At 37.8% G+C, this 21,510-nt stretch overlaps 1 protein-coding gene across 15 annotated transcripts in view; it reads right to left on the bottom strand.

The window, feature by feature from the left end:
- NCOR1 (nuclear receptor corepressor 1) overlaps nt 1-21,510 on the bottom strand; it is a 203,810-nt gene that overhangs the window by 51,933 nt on the left and 130,367 nt on the right. For 13 of the 15 annotated variants that reach the window (XM_053568551.1, XM_053568563.1, XM_053568559.1 and 10 more), the window contains 4 exons: nt 20,024-20,150; nt 11,284-11,836; nt 7,798-7,927; nt 2,298-2,493 (listed from right to left, as the gene is read on the bottom strand). In XM_053568551.1, the coding sequence (XP_053424526.1) occupies nt 2,298-2,493; nt 7,798-7,927; nt 11,284-11,836; nt 20,024-20,150 (1,006 nt within the window). The remainder of the gene's footprint in view (nt 1-2,297; nt 2,494-7,797; nt 7,928-11,283; nt 11,837-20,023; nt 20,151-21,510) is intronic. The other 2 variants (XM_053568558.1, XM_053568564.1) reach the window with 1 other exon arrangement.

The following is a 21,510-nucleotide window of genomic DNA, read 5'->3' as shown; positions in this document are numbered from 1 at the left end:
ATCTGCCTGAACTTTATAATCATTTTCTTCTTTTCATTACCTACTCTCATCTTTCTAGATAAATTTAGATTTAAAATCATTTTGAATTGAGTACTTCCTCCTAAAACAAAGTATCATTATGATTCTCATTGGACTTATGTTAAATTTATAAACACAGCAGACAACATTTTAAAATAATGAGTTTACTTTTTCTTTTTTTTTATTTATTTTAAGACAGAGTCTCATTCTGTTGCCCTGAGTAGAGTGCTATGGCATCACAGATCATAGCAACTTCAGTCTCTTGGGCTCAAGCAATCTTCTTGCCTCAGCCTCCTAAGTAGCTGGGACTATAGGCTTTCACCACAACTCCAGGTTAGTTTTTTAGAGGCAGGAGTCTAGCTCTTTCTCAGGTTGGTCTTGAACTCCTGAGCTCAAGCAATCCACCTGCCTAAGCCTCCCAGAGTGCAATGATCACAGGCATGAGCCACTGCGCCTGATCAAAAGTAATGAGTTTTCTAAAATCGTAGTTTTTGTCACATAGGACTACATATTGTTTGCTAAAAATTACTCCTAGGTATTTCATACTTTGTTGCTAAGCAAATCATCTCTTTAATTTACCAAATATGTGTTCATTACAAAATTTTACAAGGAGGTGGCTAACGTAAAGAATATTTTGTAAGTTTGACAAATTATATCATTTAAATATAATTTTTACTTCTTCACAAAGTCTATACTAAGTCGTTTATATAAGGAAAAGATCAATATAGATCAATAAAAGATCAATATCAATATTTTGAAATTATTAATTTATGATTCCTCACGGACAGATTTTCACATATTAGAATACGCTCAAACATCTCTGATGTGTTCACTACTACCTTCTAGTGATAAAGAGGATCCATCATGTCACTCAGTTATAATTCATTACTTCAACACGTAATAACTGAGTCCATGCGTGTTAATGCTAGAACTAGGAATTACAGATACTCTAGACCAGTGGTTCTCAACCTTCTTAATGCCTCAAACTTTTAATACAGTACAAAGGGGTCACAACTGAGACCGGTTGAGAGCCGCTGCTCTAGCTATAGTAGAAGCCAAAAAGGTATCAATATTTCTACCTTCATCCAAGAAATATTTTGCACCTATTACATGCCCTGATGGGTATCGTCCTGGCTCACATTTTTACTAGATTTATGTTTAAAGCCCCAGGAAGTTTACTTTTAAAACTCTAATATAAGAGGTTTAGTGTGTTATGTAACAAGTTACTCATTATTGGTATGATTTGGGCAGGAAGTAGGGAGCAGGCAGGATCATTTAAGTACCACAGTTCCTATTTTATACTAAATAGCCTGTGGAATGCATAGCATTTTAAAGCTAACAGCTCTTATCTTTTGTAAGGTACTGTCAAGAGTTTTCTTGAATTATTTGAATATGATTTAGTATTCTTATATTCTAAGCACACTGTAGCATATAAATGGACTATAAATTCCCTATCAAATGCCAGTTCAACTAACCAAGTTAGAAGAATTTATTGAAATTTAGAAATAATCTTATTTTTTTACAAAAGTAAAAGAATATCACACAACAACTAAAACATTTTCACCAATTCAAATCTGTCCTTTGAAATAATAACAGTGACAACAGGTACTGCCATATTCTACTGGTAGTTCTATAATCACACCAATATATACTAATTAGTATACGTTATACCTGAAATAATGCTGAGCCAAGTGTTACATAAAAATGTTCATTTTTTTCTTAACTTTACAACCCTAGCAAGGTTGATATATATTGCTTTTACTTTACAGGTGAGAAAACTAAAGCTATAAAAGGTTAAGGGACTTGTCCATAGCTACACAACTGTCAAATGGTAGGTTGAAGGTTGAGCCACTATCTGACTGGCAATATATACTATACAATATATCTCTATACAATTTATAGAGATAAATTCTCATCTATGCTATCAGAGAATTAGAATATTATTGTTACAGGTGATTTAATTGAAGGACAGGATGATAATACTCATTTATTCTGCAAATTCAGATAAATGGATTATGAAGCATAACTTATAAAGTCTGTCAGGAAAATGATGAATATCAGAAAATTCACATTCAGTACAAGGCTATTAAAAACACATTGTCAATAATACTAACATTCCTTAATAGTTTCCCTGAGGTCAATTTAAGGAACTGTATTTGTTAGAGACAAATGTAATACATCAATGCATAGGCCAATAATTTAACAAAGTACAAAGGACACTACTTTGGGGTTTAGGTTGGCTTCTATTCAGAGAGCTGTGGTAACAGCTCTTTACCTACCTTCCCACTCTCTGTTTGGACTCTTGGATGTGCCACATGGACTTGTAGAACTTCTACATTCCAAATCTATCTGTTCTTGCCTCTGCCGCTGTTCCTCCAGAAGTGCTGACTCATGCATTGCTTTAATGTGTCGCTGGTAGAGAGCATAGCCACTCACTGGGGTTCCAACTGGTATATTACATGGGGTGCAGGAAACCTAAAGGAAGAAAAATGAATCTAAATACACCAATGACCAATGAAATAATTACCACCTGTCAGAAGTAAACCTTATTTCTGTCATATTACTGTTTGAAATAATTTTACCATTTTAAAATCAAGAATAATGCTTAAAATGTTAGTTTCTTCCAGAACTATATAAAATATAAATCGCAAAAACTATGATAAGAGAAATCAAAGTCAGAAATTAAAACACATCTGTCTGGGCGGCGCCTGTAGCTTAGTGGGTAGGGCACCAGCCACATATATTGAAGCTGGAGGGTTCAAACCCAGCCCACGCCTGCTAAACAACAAGGACAACTATAACAACAACAAAAAATATCTGGGTGCTGTTATGGAACATGCCTGTAGTCCTAGCTACTTGGGAGGCTGAGGCATGAGAATCGCTTAAGCCCAGGAGTTTGAGGTTGCTGTAAGCTGTGATGCCACCACACTCTACCCAGCTTGAGACTCTCAAAAAAAAAAAAAAAAGACACATCTGGGTGGCGCCTATGGCTCAGTGAGTAGGGTGCCGGCCCCATATACCGAGGTTGGCGGGTTCAAACCCAGCCCCGGCTGAACTGCAAACAAAAAATAGCCAGGCATTGTGGCGGGCGCCTGTAGTCCCAGCTGCTCGGGAGGCTGAGGCAGAAGAATCGCGGAAGCCCAAGAACTAGAGGTTGCTGTGAGTCCTGTGACATCATGGCACTCTACCGAGGGCAGTAAAGTGAGACTCTGTCTCTACAAAAAAAAAAAAGACACATCTGTCTGATTCTAACTTATGGTAGCCAACTCCCTTGTGGCTTGGCCCTGGGTGGTCCCAACCATCATCTGTTTCTTACCAGGTATCCCATCCAATGCTGTTGATTTAAATGTCACACATATGTTAATGACTCATAAATTTTCTATAACACACACACACATATATATTCTCCTCCCCAACCCCCCGAGATAGGGTCTCTGTCGCTCAGGCTGTAGGGCAGTGGTGTCATCAAAGCTCACTACAACCTACCTCAAACTCCTAGGCTCAAGCGACCCTCCTACATCAGCCTTCAAGTAGTTGGGACTACCAGCACATATCATATCACCTGATTAATTTTTTTATTTTTTGTAGAGTCAGGATTTCACTCTTGCTCAGGCTGGTCTCTAATTCCTGGCTTCAAGCAATCCTCCCAACTTGGCCTCCCAAAGTGCTAAAGATTACAGGTGTGACCCACCACACCGGGATAAATTTTCTATTTTTAAGACACTTTCTCCAAGTTCCACACTCATATAAATATAGTCAAAATGGAGCTTTCCATTTTCTAAACTCAATACTCTTTTCATCTTAGAAACAGAATCTTAGCCACTTCAGCCCTTAGCTTTGACTGATCAATCTCTTGCTTTTTCATAACTAATTCATTAATATTGTGATTCTCTTCAGGACAGTAATGGACTGTATCTTTTTCAGATGGGCCATCCCTGACCATCCAATAAAACACAGTGTTGGCTGAGCACAGTAGCTCATGCCTGTGATCCAGCAGTCTGGGAGACTAAAGCGGGTGGATCGCTTGACCTTTATAAGTTCAAGACCAGCCTGAGCAAGTGTGAGACCCTGTCTCTAAAAAATAGCTGGGTGTTGTGGCAGGCGCCTGTAGTACAAGTTACTTGGGAGGCTGAGGCAAGAGGATCTCTTGAGCCCAAAAGTTTGAGGTTGCTGTGAGCTATGATGCACTCTACCAGGAAAAAAAAAAAACAAAAAACAAGGCTTGGCGCCTGTAGCTCAAGCAGCTAAGGTGCCAGCCACATACACCAGAGCTGGCGGGTTCAAACCCAGCCCGGGCCTGCCAAACAACAATGACAACTACAAACAAAAAATTGCCCAGCATTGTGGCAAGTGCCTGTAGTCCCAGCTAACTGGGAGGCTGAGTCAAGAGAATGGCTTAAGCATAGGCATTGGAGGTTGCTGTGAGCTGTGATGCCACAGCACTCTACCTAGGCAACAGCTTGAGGCTCTCTCTCAAAAAAAAAAAAAAAAAAGGAAAACCACAGTGACCCTCTGCTTGTTTTCCATCTCAGCCTGTTCATTTCTTTTATAGTACAGAGTACTTGGCACAATTTGCAATTATGTCAGTTTTCTTGTTTATTTTCAAACTTTCTAATTTCACAATTAGGAAAAAGCCTAAGCTACTTTGTCCAATACTAAGTAAAAGCCCTAGATGCAGTCTGTGGATAAACATTTTGTGAAGAACAAGAGACTTGACTTTTCTAGAAAATGTTACCTAGAGATTTCCATATTTTCCCCCCTACCATATGGAGGAATTCTCACTGACTCCAAAACATACATGAAGCCTTTATGCTTTGACTTACATGTAAACACAGCTTTTCCTCCTTTTGTTATAAAGCCAAATGAACCATATTATCTCCTACTTGAAATCTTCTTAAATTTCTAAGTAAGAATAAACTCCCTCTCCCCTGAAAGTGTTTTTTTTTAATGTAACAAAACAACATATGTTAATTCATTTTCAATTTTATTACAGTATTTTCTATGCCTTATTATACAGACTCGTCTCTAATTTTTTTGAAAACAGACATTGTAATATATAAATATTCCCTACTGTATTATGAATGTTGTCTTAAAATAGTCACTTAGTAAGTGTCCACTTCAATGAATTGATGATTTTTTGTGAGTCTATCACAAGCACACATTCAACATCTTTTACTAATTGTCATTTGATGGGAATCAAAAAAAATTTTTTTGAGACAGAGCCTCAAGCTGTCGTCCTCATAGCAACCTCCAACTTCTGGGCTGATGCAATTCTCCTGCCTCTGCCTCCCAAGTAGCTGGGACCACAGGTGCCCGCCACAACGCCCGGTTATTCTTTGGTTGCAGCTGTCATTGTTGTTTGGCGGGTCCGGGCTGGATTCGAACCCTGGCGCCCTAGCCGCTTAAGCTACAGGCGCCGAGCAGGAATCAAAAAAATTTTTTTTTTTTTTGTAGAGACAGAGTCTCACTGTACCGCCCTCGGATAGAGTGCCGTGGCATCACACGGCTCACAGCAACCTCTAACTCTTGGGCTTACGCGATTCTCTTGCCTCAGCCTCCCGAGCAGCTGGGACTACAGGCGCCCACCACAACGCCTGGCTATTTTTTGTTGCAGTTTGGCAGGGGCTGGGTTTGAACCCACCACCCTCGGCACATGGGGCCGGCGCCACACTCACTGAGCCACAGGCGCTGCCCTGGAATCAAAATTTTTAATAAGAGTTTTAAATAAATAAATATCTAAATAAATATTTGAAATAAAGCAAGAATTAGAAAATAAGAAAAAGAACAATACCCAAAATTGAAATTCAGTATCAGAAGTGAGTCAACTTTGTAGAGGTTATTTTATTTTATTTTTTGGTAGAGACAGAGTCTCACTGTACCGCCCTCGGGTAGAGTGCCATGACGTCACATGGCTCACAGCAACCTCCAGTTCTTGGGCTTACGCGATTCTCTTGCCTCAGCCTTCCAAGCAGCAGGGACTACAGGTGCCCGCCACAATGCCCGGCTATTTTTTTTTGTTGTTGCAGTTTGGCCGGGGCTGGGTTTGAACCCACCACCCTCGGCATATGGGGCTGGCGCCCTACTCACTGAGCCACAGGCGCCGCCCCTGTAGAGGTTGTTAAGGTAATAATCTCTACATAATCTCTATAATTCACTCTAAATAATTAAAACCTAGTTATATATTTATTTTATGACTTCTTGGTTGCTATGGTTACAAACAAAAACAGAACTTACTGATCTTTATGGCTGGAACACTGTATTTCTTTCGGGTTTATTTCTTTAGTTGGAAATGACCATTATAATTGCTTACCACAATGAATCCATTTGAAAAAACAATGCACTACAGAGGTAAACTCTGGTTATTTGAAAGAATTCTTCCATAAAATCATATTCAGAATCTTTCTTCTACCCTTCTCTTCCATAAGCCATAGTACTCCCTAACCTAAGCCCAACATAGAAGGATACCAAAACAAACAAACAAACAAAAAAAGGTACTAAAATCAAGTACTGATTATGGTGGTAGATGAATGGATACATAAAATGTGATACACACACACACACACACACACACACACACACAATGGAATACTATTCAGCCTTGAAAAAGAAATTCTGATGCATGCCACAACATACATAAACCATGAAAATATAATGATGAGTGAAATAAGCCATTTACAAAAAGACAAATACAGTATGATTTCATATATGTAAGGTAGTGTAATATAATAAAAATTACATATTTAGTTTTTGTTCCAAAGACCTTTCTTTAAGACTCCAAATCCTCAGAATCTACAAAAAAATAAGAATATCTTTTATATGCTAATGAGATGACTGGTAGCTTGGGATTCCTAGATAGCTTCAGTCTGGGGACTGGTTGTCCAAAAGACCACAGGGCATGACTAGAGGGCTGGAACTTTTAGCTCCATCCAGCCCACCCCAGGCCTGACCTCCAGGGAAGGGAAGTAACAAGACATTCACAGATTTATCACCAATGGCCAATGATTCAATTAATCATGCCTATGTAAACTTCCATACAAACCCTAACAACAGGGCTCGGAGACCTTCCAGGTTGGTTAATACACAGAGGTGCTGAGAGGGTGGCAGCCTCAGAGAGGTCATTCAAGGGCCACATTCCTTCCCATATGCCTTGTTCTATGTACCTGTTCCATTTAGCCGATCCGAGTTGAATCCAGTTTATAATAAACCACTAATAATAAGTCAAAAAAAATAGAAAGTAAAGCACTTTCCTAAGTTCTGTGAACCATTCTAGAAAATTAAGAAACCTGACAGAAAGAATTGGTGGAATCTTTGCTTTTTAACCTAGCTGGACAAAAGTGTGGGTAACCTAGGGACCCAATGCTTGCACGACTTGTGTCTGATGGTAACTCAGGATAGTTAGTGTCAGAATTGAACTCAATTACAGGGCACCCATTCAGTGTCCAGAGAGTTGGAAAATTGGTTGGCATGACGACAAAACCTGCATGTTATGCTTCTTATACTTAAAAAGTGGTTAGCAGTGGCTAGGAAAGGGGAGAAATAGGTAGATATTATTTATTAGTAGAGAGTTTCAGACTTGAAAAGATGAAAAAATTCTGGGGATCTGTTTCCCAGCAACATGAATATACTTAAGAAAACTAAACAACACACTTAAAATTGGTTAATATGATTAATTATAAATGATTTGTTTTTACCACAATTTTTTAATAATCAAGAAACAAGAAAAGACATAAAATTTAGTCTTTGTTTTTCAACTTGACTTTTCTTACACTGAAAACTTACCATTGGTGGGATAACAGCAGCTCGATGCTGAAGCTGTGGCAAGTCCAATGGATTTGGTTTTATTGGGGATGAGACTAGTATAGATCCAGTGGGGTTTAACAATGAAGGTTTTGAGTCCATAGGAAACATTCTGTAGTTGGCAATTAAAAAAAAAAAAAAAAAAAGAATACATTTTTATTTAAGATTTCAAATATACCATAAATCCTTCTAAGTTAATATGTACATATACATGCACAGACAGACACACATGAATATCATTTTAGCCATTGTAAGATATCTGAACAGCAAGGGAAAAGGAATATATTGCTAATTTTCCTAATAAAGAAACCTATTTTGACTTTCAGGTTGAAATTTGTCTGAATTTAATCATCTACACCTAACCAACAAAACAGTCTGAACAAAAGCCATTAAAAACTATTTAATTCTCGGGCGGCGCCTGTGGCTCAGTCGGTAAGGCGCCGGCCCCACATACCGAGGGTGGCGGGTTCAAACCCGGCCCCGGCTGAACTGCAACCAAAAAATAGCTGGGCATGGTGGCGGGCTCCTGTCGTCCCAGCTACTCAGGAGGCTGAGGCAAGAGAATCGCTTAAGCCCAGGAGTTGGAAGTTGCTGTGAGCTGTGTGATGCCATGGCACTCTACCCGAAGGGCATAAAGTGACACTCTGTCTCTACAAAAAAAAAAAAAAAAAACAAAACTATTTAATTCTAATTTACTACTAACATATGAACATAGGTTGAAGAGGAGTTGCCTGTTATAGGATGTCTTGCTAGGATCACAAAGTATTTTTTTAAACATTTAAAGATGTCGGGCAGCACCTGTGGCTCAAAGGATTAGGGCGCCGGCCCCAAATGCCGGAGGTGGTGGGTTCAAACCCAGCCCCGGCCAAAAACTGCCAAAAAAAAGAACCACAACATTTAAAGACGTCACTATTTTAAAATTGAGAATTTCACCCAAAATTCTAGGCTTCTAGCTTCTCACAAAAATTGAAGAGAACTGACAATGCAGAACTAGCACACCCCAGAGCTGCAGCTGGCTACATGTGACGCAGTTGCTGCCGTGTTACCCACAGGAAGGTATGCGCTCCTCTGCTCACCACTGTCCCTACCATGGCACACATGGACTCAAGTACACTTGAGTTTAGCATCCCTAGTACATGAACTTGGGGAAATCACACTTTAGTATCAAAACTTCATCACTGGGGGAAGGTGAACATTTTTAAATGTATGAATTAGTAAGAAAATTGAAATGTATAAAAGAAATTTTACATATAACATAAAGAACAACGATGATATAAAGGTTGTAGGAAATTGGAAGTGTGATTTCAATAGTTTGGAAGCAGTGGAGAGTTCAGGAACCACTGTATTTTTATTACCTTAAATAAATTATTTTATTGAGGGAGACAAGTTACTCTCAAATGTTAACTGGTTATAAACAGGGAAGGAACATGGTAGAAGTCAGGTTTGTTGGTAGAAGAGCGACAGTACCAAAGGTTCTGCCCAATAAATACTCAGAATCCAAGGTTGTCATATTTCTCCTCGGTGCAATTTCTTATCAGTCACTTTCCGTTCTGGAGACCAAATAAGATAGTATTCTTTCAGCTATCAACCAAGAGTCTTCTCTCAGCCAAGGCATCCAGTTGAAATAGAATTAATTTTTCAAATTCCTCTTGAGGATTAGAACATCTCTTTCACATCACATTGCCATGCTCACTGCTCTTAGTCCTCTTTTCAAAGTAATTTCTATGACGTTCCTTAATCGAGATGTTGCATTCTTCAGTGTGGAAGTGTGGATAAAAACCACTATATTCTTTTTTTTTTTTTTTTAAACCACTATATTCTTATAAGGAATTTCTGAATTTTAAGACTACTGTCATGTTCATCACTTAGAATGAATATCCTTTAAAATTACTGTCATCCTAATATTGTCTTCATATAATCCTTATTTTAAATGAGATGTTTCATTGAAGACTGCTTAAAAATGGAGTACACAGCTTGAATCCGTGTATATCTTCTCCAGTTAAAGACTGAGATCATTAAAATAAAATCTAGATTACTATGAGATAAAAGAAAAAGGTGACCTAGATATCTAAATTTTCTGGTATGATCATGATTTAGCAGGACCTATTTTATTTCAATTCCTGATGATAAAAATTCTAGCATATACTTTATAAAAATCTCCTGAAGAATCATCACTGTAATGCTTAATATTATCCTACCACCAAAAAATCATTCTAAAATATGTAAGAAATAAAATACATTGGAAATGGACTTGAAGTACAGAGACACCAAGGCACACCATGAAAGTTGAACTTTGAATAAAATGTGGCTGTCTGTTGAGTGGCTTGTCTTTTTCTTATTAAAAAAAAAAAAAAAAGGCTGGGTTTCAGATTAAATGGTGCCTTAGATGAATTCACTTCTAGAATTTGCATTAATCCAACATTCTATAATGCTATAATTGTAGGAAATATCAGGAAATTAAGTATAACAAAGTAGTATCTATTCCTATAAAATATACCTCTTTGTTATAATTTTTATAAAAACCATAAAGATACCAATGAATTTTTTTATATTAATTTACCTTTAATGACTAAAATTTTAAATTCGTTTGCTCCATACCTAGTATTTTAAATTACATATATGGACAAGCTAAAATTTTTTTTGGGGGGGAGTAAGAGTCTCACTCTCTTTCTACAGGCTAGAGTAGTACAGCGTTAGTCTAGTTCACAGCAACTTCAAACTCCTAGGTTCAAGCAATCCCCCTGCCTCAGACTCCCCAGTAGTTGGGACTATAGGTGCCTGCCAAAATACTCAGCTAATTTCTCTATTTTCAATAGAGATGGAGTCTAGCTCTTGCTCAGGCTTTTCTTGAACTCTTGAGTTCCCACCTTGACCTCCCAGAGTCCTGGGATTACAGGCATGAGCCACCATGACTGGCCTAAAATTTTAACTGACTTAAAAAAGTCGTGACTACAATTACCATTAACTTGCATTTAAATAATTGTGCTTTCTAAAATATTTTCAGAATACTTTGCATGTTTCTCTTCTTAGCCTTTTCTGATATCCATGTAGGGAAAGACAGGCCTCACTTTGAGGCTGCTCAGTCTCAGGGAAATGCACATTTGGAGCCCTTTGATCTTTTTCACCACCTTCTCACCAAATCCTAGTGCTGTCGTGCTCAGACACAGATCTGTGGTTTATTTGCAACTCTGTTCATTGAAATTCCCCCCTTTGCTATCATTTAGAATACATGTAGCACGACAGATGCAGAAAAAAGTTATAATCTATTTACTTAAAAGAAACAATGATTACACAATTGTTCTATTTAAGCAGATGAACAGCATGATTGTGCAACAATAAATTGACACAGCCTACCTGTGATTTGCCAATATTTATAAAGGAGTCATCTCTGTAGCCAGCACTATTCTGTGATTCAGTCAGCAACCAGCAGAGTTAAGAAGAGGGTAACAGTTAAGGAATGAGTCTCACCTCTGCCTCTCTGGCTCTCCATCCACATCTTCATCAGCACTACATGTGGCACTGGAGTCATTGTCTGACTGGGGCTCAGGCCTTTGGGTGTTTATTTGCTGAGCCAACATCAAATCTTCATCCCTGGGCTCTATCTTTTCGCTGGGTCTCTCCAAGTCTCCTTCTTTGGTATCACCTTCAACTTTAGATGCATTGTTTTCTGTCACCTGCAATTCAGTGTCCACAGAGTCTGCTTTGGTTGTGGCCGGGGGATCGAGAACAGAACCTGCATCGTCACTGCGCTCCTGAGGATCATCTACCTCCATTGGCTCTGCCATCTCAACACTGCTGTCATTCGCCTGAGTCTCCACACTTTCATTTTCAGCTGGTTTTGTGCCTGGAGCTGCTGCGGAGGGAGATGTAGCCGGTGCAGTTTCAGTGCTGGACTCGAGCTCAGCCACAGGTTCAGTGTTTCCTCGAGAAGTAGCATTTTCAGGGCTATCTTCGCTGGGCTTGACAGCTTCAACTGGTGAAGGAGAAGGAGCACTTTCTGTATCAGAACTATTTTCAGCACCTTAAAGATAATGATACGGCATAAAAATCTAATAATGAACATATTTCAGGTGGTGACAGAAACCATGCTTGAAAGTGGTTGTTTAGGATGAATTACACTCCTTTGATGACTTCATTGAAGTATCTACTGCCATGGGAAACCCAAAGTTTTTTAGAGCACAGAAGTGAAAGACCAAATTGTGGTGACCTTCTGAAACTGAAAGGGTAAAACCTTTTAACATCTAAAAATAATTTATATGAATTTGAAAGACAAAGAAAGAACAAAACTAAACAAATAGTGACATTCTGGTCCATTTCTACATGCCTTTTTGCATGATTTTCTCTTTACCTAGTTAAGCTAACATTCTAGAACAGTGTTTTTCAACCTTTTTTATCTCATAGCACACTTGAACCTATAGTTAAACTTCCGCAGCACACTTAAATTATGTTGATCAAAAAAAAAAAAGAGTATATTTACTGTGCTTTGAACTTCTTTAAAAAATAATTAATGATCTTTAAAAATTTTCATGGCACACTGACAGAAAATCACTGTAATCTAGGACAATGCTGTCCAGTAAGAATATAATAGTGAATCACATCTATAATTTTAAATTTTCTGGTGGCTACAGTAAGAAAGTACAAAGAGGTTGGGTGTCACAGCTCCCACCTGTAATCCCAGCACTGGGGCCGGGTGTCACAGCTCCCACCTATAACCCAAGCACTTCAGGAAGCAGAGGTAGGAAGGTAGGATTGCTTAAGCCCAGGAGTTCCCAGACAAGTCTGGCAACATAATGAGACCCTATATCTACAAAACAATAATAAATTTTTTAAAAAATTGGCCAGGTGCCATGGCCCATGCCTGTAGTCCTAGCTACTCTTGAGGCAGATGCAGAAAGATAATTTGAGCCCAGGAGTTTAAGGTAATGGGCTAGGGTCACGCCACAGTACTCTAGCATGGGCAACACAGCAAGACTCCATCTCCTTAAAAAAAAAAAAAAAAAAAAGTAAAAAGAGATGTGTAAAATTTATTTCATCTACTCAATATGTCTAAAATATTATATCAATGTGTAATTGGCAATAAATAATAAGATTACCTTTGGGGTACTAAGTTCAAAATCTCATGTACATTTTACGTTTTCAGCATATCTTAATTTGGACTAGCCACATTCAAGTGCTCAAAAGCCATATGTGTCCAATGCAAAGCTCAGATGTTTAACTTAACGTTGTAACACAGGTTTTTCCCACATTATTAGTATCATTTTATAAATATATTTTTAATGCTTTTGACATCTTTGAAATCACAAATTCCATCTGTCCTGAACTGGAGTTAAGATCAAGGCTCCTAAATTAGATGATTTTCTGGTGTTTAGTAGCCATTTAAGCCAACAAGAAACCTAAGAGTCACTTTTTAAGCCTCCTCTCCTTTGCCCCTATAACCTGCTTCAACAAGTCTTACTGATTTTCTCTCTAAAATTATCACCTGAATCCAACCAGTTCTGATCAGCTTCAGACCTACCACTTCACTCCCAAACCAACCCTTCTAACCTGCCAATAAGACCACCTTCTACAACAGTGATTTCCAACAGGTGTGCTGTGGTACGCTGGTATGCCATGAGAGGATCCTAAGTGTGCCACGAAAATTTTTAAAGATCATTAAATTACTTTTGAAAGAAGTTCAAAACAGAGTAAGTATATTCTTTTTTCACTCTGTTTTTCTTAAGCAATATAATTTAAGTGTGCCACAGAAGTTTAACTATAAGTTCAAGTGTGCCATGAGATAAAAAAAAGTTGAAAAACAGTGCTCTATAATCAAGCCAGTTGTCATTTTAAAAGTCAAATTTGATTATAACTCAATCACCCACTTTATCTCTCTCTGTTTCTTGTAACTTTTCAATATAACCCCATTACTCTTAGGATAAAAGTTCCACAATCATCCTCATGGCCTATAAGCCCTGCCTAGTAGGCCCCTCTCCAGGTTAATCTTGCACTCTGTATTTAAGTCTCACTGGCTTTTCTTTCACTTTTTGAATGCCTCAAGCATGTTCTACCACAAAAACTGTGTACATGCCATTTGCCTTGACTGAAAGGCTCCTGCATCTACTTTTCCTTCAGATATCAGCTCAAATATTGCATACTTTAAAGTCTTCCACAACTTCCGTAATAAAGTTATATTTTGCCATTAGAGCTCTTACAACACAGTTACTGGTTACAGTTACAATTTTACATTTATTCACAATTACTTTGTTAGTAGGTTATAAACTCCAGAAGGGCAGAGATCAGATATTTTGATTATTATTTAAGAACTAGTGACAAGTCCTAGGCTGAGTATACAGTAGAATCAAATACCGGCTGAATTATCAAGTGAATGAATAGCTATGAAGAGGTCTTACATTTGCTTAAAACGTTCTCTATCATTGGGGTTGTTGGGCTACTTCCAATATTCCCTGCTATAAACAGTAGATAAAAATGTTATAATTTCTTAAAATAGACAAAATAAAAATTAAATATCCCTAATATTAATATATAATACACTTCCGATGAGAACCCAAATTGTAAGAAAAATTTCTTAAATTATATAAACTAAGAGTTTATATAGCAGAAAATGTCTCTGCTGTGAAAATTAGGAAAAGTAGTACAGTGAGGGAAGACTTAATTCTCCAGATATTCAAACTGACCATAAAGACAGTGTACTAAAACATACTTAGAACTGCCACAGTGACCAAGAAAAATAAACAGTGGTACAAAAGACACTGTCCAAAAATAGATCTCAATACATATGGAAAGATTTATCAAAGGTATATTTTAAATCACTGAGTAAAGGATGATTTATTTAATAAAACTTCTGACAGAACTGTCTCTGTGGAAGAAAAACATGGGACCAATCTTACTCTGTACAGAAAATAATTCCAGATGAAATAAAGATTTTTAGTATGTTCAGAAAATAATTTAGGACAAGATATATGCAACTTTAGGAAATATATAGAAATATCTTAAGTAAAATAGGAAACTCTGAAGCTATAAAGTTATAAATATGCTATTTGTATGAAAAAAATAAAATCAAAATTTAAGTAACTATCTGAGGAAAAAACTTCAATACATGACTGTATTTTAAAAACCTCTAGGCTCGGCCCCTGTCACTCAAGCAGCTAAGGCACCAGCTTCATACACCTGAGCTGGCGGGTTCGAATCCAGCCTGGGCCCGCCAAACAACAATGATGGCTGCAACCAAAAAATAGCTGGGCGTTGTGGCAGGCGCCTATAGTCCCAGCTACTTGGGAAGCTGAGGAAGGAGAATCGCTTAAACCCAGGAGTTGGAAGTTGCTGTGAGCTGTGGTGCCACAGCACTCTATACCCAGGGCAATAGCTTGAGGCTCTGTCTCAACAACAACAAAAAAACCCAAAACCAAAAAAAAAACTTTACAAATTCACTGTTGTTCATTCAAATATGTAAGAAGCACCTACTATGTGCAGGGAGCTATTTGAGGTACTGGGGACATGGCAGTGGAAAAAAAAAAAAAAGCAGATGTTCTCATATAGCCTACATTCTAGTACAAACTAGACAATGAGCAATAAATATGTCACCCATCAATGGTAGTAAGTACGCTAACTAAGTAAGGAAACTGAGGAAGCAGTGGAGAGCTGTACAGTCCTGGTGATATCTAAACAAAGGCCTCAGGGAAATGAAAGAATGAGCACTGGGCACTTATTGAGGAAGAACATTCTAAGTAGAGACTTTAAAAAGTAAAAAGGCCCCTGCAGTTGGAGAGTTTGCTCGAGAACAGCAAAGAGGACAGGTGTAGAGAAGCAGCTGGCAGCAAGTTCAGGACATAGAAAGGCAGTTCATGTCGAGCCTCATGGGTCACAGAGAGGCCCAGGGCTTTTATTGTGGATCAGATGGGAAAGTATAGGGCCTGGAGTAAAGGACAAACCTGATCTATTTACATTTTATAAGGATCACTCTGGCTGCTGCACAGAAGAAAAAAATACAACAGAACAAAAAGAAGCAAGGGACCAACCAAAAAGCTACTGCAATAGAGAGAACAGTGGCTTGAAATCAGGGTAGCAGCCATGGAAACAGAATCCAATTCTAAAGAGTCTAAAGAAAGCTGACAAGATTCACTGATGGACCTCATGTGGAATATGAGAAAAAGAGTTCATATTACTAAAAGAGTTTACTGACATAGGGAAAGTCTTGAGGGAAAAGCAATTTATAGCTATGGAGAAACTTAAAAGAGTTTGCTTTAGCGGTTAAGTTTGAGGTGCCTCCTTAGAACCCAAGTGTAAATATTGAGAAAGCAGTTAGACATATGAGCCTGGAGTTCAAATGAGAGTCCAAATCTCCAAAATAAAAACAAAAGACATGGGTGGCGCCTGTGGCTCAAGGAGTAGGGTGCCGGTCCCATATGCCGGAGGTGGTGGGTTCAAACCCAGCCCCGGCCAAAAAAATAAAATAAAATAAAATAAAAAGAAGAAAAGAAAAAAAAATTGCCATTAAAAAAAAAAAAAAAAAGACAGATAAACGAATAAAAATTCAGAACAGTACACATGTAATAAGGCCTTAATACAATAGCAATTACCATTAGTGAAAGATGCTAGCAAAATGATGGAAAGCTAAACAAAAAGCCTGACTTAACCTTCATTTCTAATAATAGAAAGCCCAAAATCTAAAGGGAAATTGACAAGTCATTCACCTTCACAATATTAGGAGACATGTTAGTGATTATGTACTAGTTGACATCATTTGAAATGAAATAAACACTTTTTCAATTATCTTTTTCCAAGCCACAAAAGACTAGGAATAGTTTGAAGGCATGATGCTTTACCAAGTACCAGCCAAACATATCTTTTTTTCTCTAAAAATAAATAAATAAAAACCTTAAAGAATGATTTAGAATAAGAGATCAAGAGCAAATCCAAATTTTGATAAAGTTTCTGTCTTTCTACTTTAGTTCTTCTAATCATATGATATAATGACACACTCAGATGTGTGTTAGGAAAAGACAGGGATCTTCCCTTGCTTTCAGTCTTCCATTGGCAAGAGCCTTGCCAAACAATAAACTGTGCAGCTGTACTTTTCTTGGTAAGATTAGCAGTGAAGTGTGAAATCATAGGTCATATGAACTGCCTTTATGTTCTTTTCTTTGACAGTTTCCAAATAAAGCTAAGTCAAAAAGAAATGAAGAGTTCTACTGGCAAGTTCATTTCCTAGGAATAGAAAACTATTGCAGATGTCAGAAGACAATCACATGTATGACTGAACAGGTTGTGACCATGTCACCTAGTCTTCATTAGACGGGCACATTACTTTAATACCACACTTAGCAATTGGAAAAATGCCTCACACTAAGACACAGTAATAGGAAGAAAACAGAAAAAAAAAGTCACACTTTGGCGCTTGGTTTTGGGAACAGGCTGAAATAAATACATGTATTTATGATGATAGGCTTGGGTTTTGCTGTGGACTTAATTGTGTCTCCTCCCTAAAATTCATATGTTAAAGCCCTAACTCCAAATGTGACTGTCTACGGAACAAGGCCTTTAAGGAGGTATTTAAGGTTAGCTGAGGTCATAAGGCTGGGCTCTACCCCAGTAGTAGAACTGTCATCCTTAGAAGAGGAAGAGAAACCCACAGAAGAAATGCCATGGGGGGGAACAAAGGGAGGAGGCAGCTAGCCATCTGCAAGCTGGGAAGAGAGTCCTCATGAGAAAGCAACTCGGCGAGCACCCGGTCCTTGCATTTCTAACCCCTAGATCTGTGAGAAAATAAATTTCTGTAGTTTAAGCCGCCCAGTCTATAGTATTATATAATGGCAGCCCAAGCAGATTAAAAGGCTTCATTACAATCCCAGTGAAACCAGCTACCACAGTGATTTTCAACCTCTGTGCCATGGAATTGGTGTGCCATGAGAGGATCTTAGGTGTGCCATGAAAATTCTAAATGATCATTAATTAATATTTTTTTGAAACAGAGTCTCACTTTGTCATCCTCGGTAGAGTGCCATGGTGTTCACAGCAACCTCACACTCTTGGGCTCAAGCGATCCTCTTGTCTCAGCATCCTGAGTATAGGCACCTGCCACCAACACCCAGCTATTTTTTAAAGACAGGGTCTCCCCCTTCCTTAGGCTGGTCTGGAGCTCCTGAGCTCAAGCAATCCACCTGCCTCAGCCTCCGAAAGTGCTAGTATTTACAGGTGTGAGCCACTGTTTACTCTTTTTTTTTTTTTTTTTTTGAGACAGTCTCACTATGTTGCCTTCAGTAGAGTGCTGTTGCATCATAGCTCACAGCAACCTCAAACTCTTGGGCTTAAGCGATTCTCTTGCCTCAGCCTCCTGAGCAGTTGGGACTACAGGCACCCACCACAACGCCTGGCTATTTTTTGTTGCAGTTGTCATTGTTGTTTAGCTGGCCTGGGCTGGGTTCGAACCCTCCAGCCTTGGTGTATGTATGTGGCTGGTGCCGTAACCACTGTGCTTCTGGGTGCCGAGTCTGATTACTCTTTTTTTTTTTTTTAATCAACATAATTTAAGTGTGCTATGAGATTAAAAAAAAAAAAGGTTGATAAACTCCCAGCTACATAGATATAAAACTATAAAAATGAATAAACTCTGCTGACCTCTGTGAAAGTACCATAAACACACCAAACTGCCTTTTATTGTCTGCAGCACCTTTATAATACCCAGGCTGAGCTTATTCTAACATTCTCTTTTTTCTTCTAAAGATGACCTCATTAGTCACAAAAAACCCACGGAAAAAAGTTTACTTATTGTTCAAAGTCAAAACCCATTTCAAGGTAAATCTGTTTTTTTTTTTCTTTTTGAGACAGAGTCTCACTTTGTTGCCCTTGGAAGAGTGCCGTGGGATCATAGCTCACAGCAACCTTAAACTTGTGGGCTCAAGCAATTCTCTTGCCTCAGCCTCCCAAGTAGCTGGGACTACAGGTGCCTGCCACAATGCCTGGCTATGTTTTTTTTTTTTTGTTTGTTTGTTTGTTTTTTAAGAGATTGGGGTCTCACTCTTGCTCATGCTGGTCTCAAAATTCTGAGCTCAGGCAATCCACCTGCCTCGGCCTCCCAGAGTGCTGGGATTACAGGTGTGAGCCATGGCGCCCAGCCTTCAAGATAAGATTTAAATTTAAAAGACAACAACAACTTGTAGGAAAAAAATCATAAAAACAAAATCTAGTATTTCTAAATCTGGACAGTGTAGTAGAACTTCCTAAGCTTATATAAAATATAAGACCCTGACCCTACAAAAGGAAAAGATAAACACAATTACACACATTTAAACAACCATAATTCCAAAATAAAGCAAAAAGCAAACGAGATGGAGAATATATCTGCATGTACAAAACACAAACATGAAAAGCTCCACATTAGAAGCAATCAATTTTCAAAAGAAATCCACAAAAACTATAATAGTGATATAAATTGAAATAAATTAGGTACTTTTTTAATCCTTAGCAAAAATCAAGAAAATATTTCCTTTTTCAGGAAGTTGTAATGAAGTGACAAAAGAGATTTTATTCAGTTTTTAAAGTTTCTTGGGTTAATTTTTTTTCTATTGGTGCTTCTATGATCATTAATTCTTTTTTTTAGTGGTTATGACCACTCATTTTTTTTTTTTTTTGGTAGAGACAGAGTCTCACTGTACCGCCCTCGGGTAGAGTGCCGTGGCGTCACACGGCTCACAGCAACCTCTTAACTCTTGGGCTTACGCGATTCTCTTGCCTCAGCCCCCCGAGCAGCTGGGACTACAGGCGCGATCATTAATTCTTTTAACATGAAAATAATTTTTAGAGATTTACATATGTTTATATGTAAATTATATTTATATGTAAATCTCTACAAAAATATGAAATCAAGCAAGGCAGTAAAATAAATGTTAACTGATATGAACTGAATAATAAACGTAGCAATGATGCAGATGCATAAACACGTTATTGACGCTGGCAGTCACTGTCTGCAAGGGGACTGACATTTTCAAGATCTTCTGGTGGTAGCACTGTCCTAGACCATCTTAGGTGCTAAATAAATAAATATTTGTTGATTAAATGAAAAAAAAAATTATGTTCAAGTCTGAAGTCTCTATACCATGAAAATACAGATATACTATTTCCCTAATGAAGCAATTTGAATAGTCAAATGACTAAGCTACAAATTATATACATTTGGGATAGCAGAAATCACAACTTTAAGATTGTGAGATACCTTCACTGTCTTCTGGATTTTCTTCTTCATTGGAGGCTTCAATATCTTCATCTTCCTGAGCAGAGACAGTGGAAGCAACACTTTCACATTGAGACACATCTCGCTCTTCACGAGGTTTTCGGGAAGTCTTAAGGAATAAATGATATTAAATTTTTTAAATGACTGAAAAGAAAAAAATCTTTTAATTTCTGAAATAATGTAGAATACTGGTAGACACACACACCACACAAAAAGACTGCATGTTTGACAACAGAGCTGGTTAAAGTGCAGGCAGGTATCTTTTTGGGTGAACACTAACTGGCCTTTTGTGCAGATGATTTCCTTTCACCAAACTGATCAAAAGCAACATCTGACCCATTTTTGAAATTATTCATCACATACATATACAAATAGGCCCAAATCAAAAATCTCTATACTCTACTTCCACTCCACATAATGTATCATTCTAATAAAAATAACAAATAATTTCTAATAAAGGTATTTCAAAGTATTGAAATGTGGAAGATATAAAATCACACCCTAAAAAATAACTCAAAATTCCAACAGTCAGAGAATCTAGAGTCTAAGTGGTATACTTCCTGTCACTCTTTCAGATGCACACAGATGTATAAAAACACACAAAAAATAGCCCTATGTAGTTATATATTCTTTTTAAAATCTAATTTCGTCATCAATTGAGCATATCACTCTTACACAATTTTCAACATTTTTTTATTAATGATTCCATAAAATATCTTTATCAATATATAGTTCAAATCCTCCTATTTTATGGCACTTAGATAATTTTCAATTTTTGGTATAAATAATGCTGCACTAACTTCCTTCACTAACATTAAGAATTATGCAGTCCTTATGACTCAAAGGAGTAGGGCGCCGGCCCCACATACCAGAGGTGGCGGGTTCAAACCCAGCCCCAGCCAAAAACTACAAAAAAAAAAAAAAAAGGAATTATGCAGTTTAGGCAACTGATTATGGGTGTTACCACTGAATTTGTTTACTACTGATTTCCTTTACCATCAGTAGGAACATAATAATGTTCCTTTCTGCCACCTATGTACTTATACAAAATTGCTCCTTCCTCCACTGGGGTTATTTACCTGTGAGAGAGCACATGTGTACTTATTTAAGTGGAAGACATTAGTTACTTACATTATATTTATAATCTCATGTTGCTAAACTGAAGGCTTATCGTCTCCTGTGTTTGCAGAGCCAGCTTCCTGGCAGCCCCAGCCCTAGCAGTTCTCTGCCTTGTACCCCTTCCAGAACTTATGTTTCACCTCATTTCAGCTGTCAGCCTCAACTGTTAAAAGTTATCAATGTATCTGGTCATTATTCTAAGTTTTTATATGAGAATGCTATGTAGAATCCAGCCCAAAATATTAACTCAAGAGAAACCAATGTTTTTCAATATTGGTCAAAAAATTAGGTGAACTTCCAAAGGCTAAAAAATTCATTCCTATGTTCTTAGTGGGAATGCAGGGAAGAAG

This window comes from Nycticebus coucang, chromosome 18 (assembly GCF_027406575.1).
Source record: "Nycticebus coucang isolate mNycCou1 chromosome 18, mNycCou1.pri, whole genome shotgun sequence".
Lineage (NCBI taxonomy): Eukaryota > Metazoa > Chordata > Mammalia > Primates > Lorisidae > Nycticebus > Nycticebus coucang.
The sequence above is the reverse complement of the archived record's forward strand: the minus strand, read 5'-3'. Positions and strand labels throughout refer to the sequence as shown.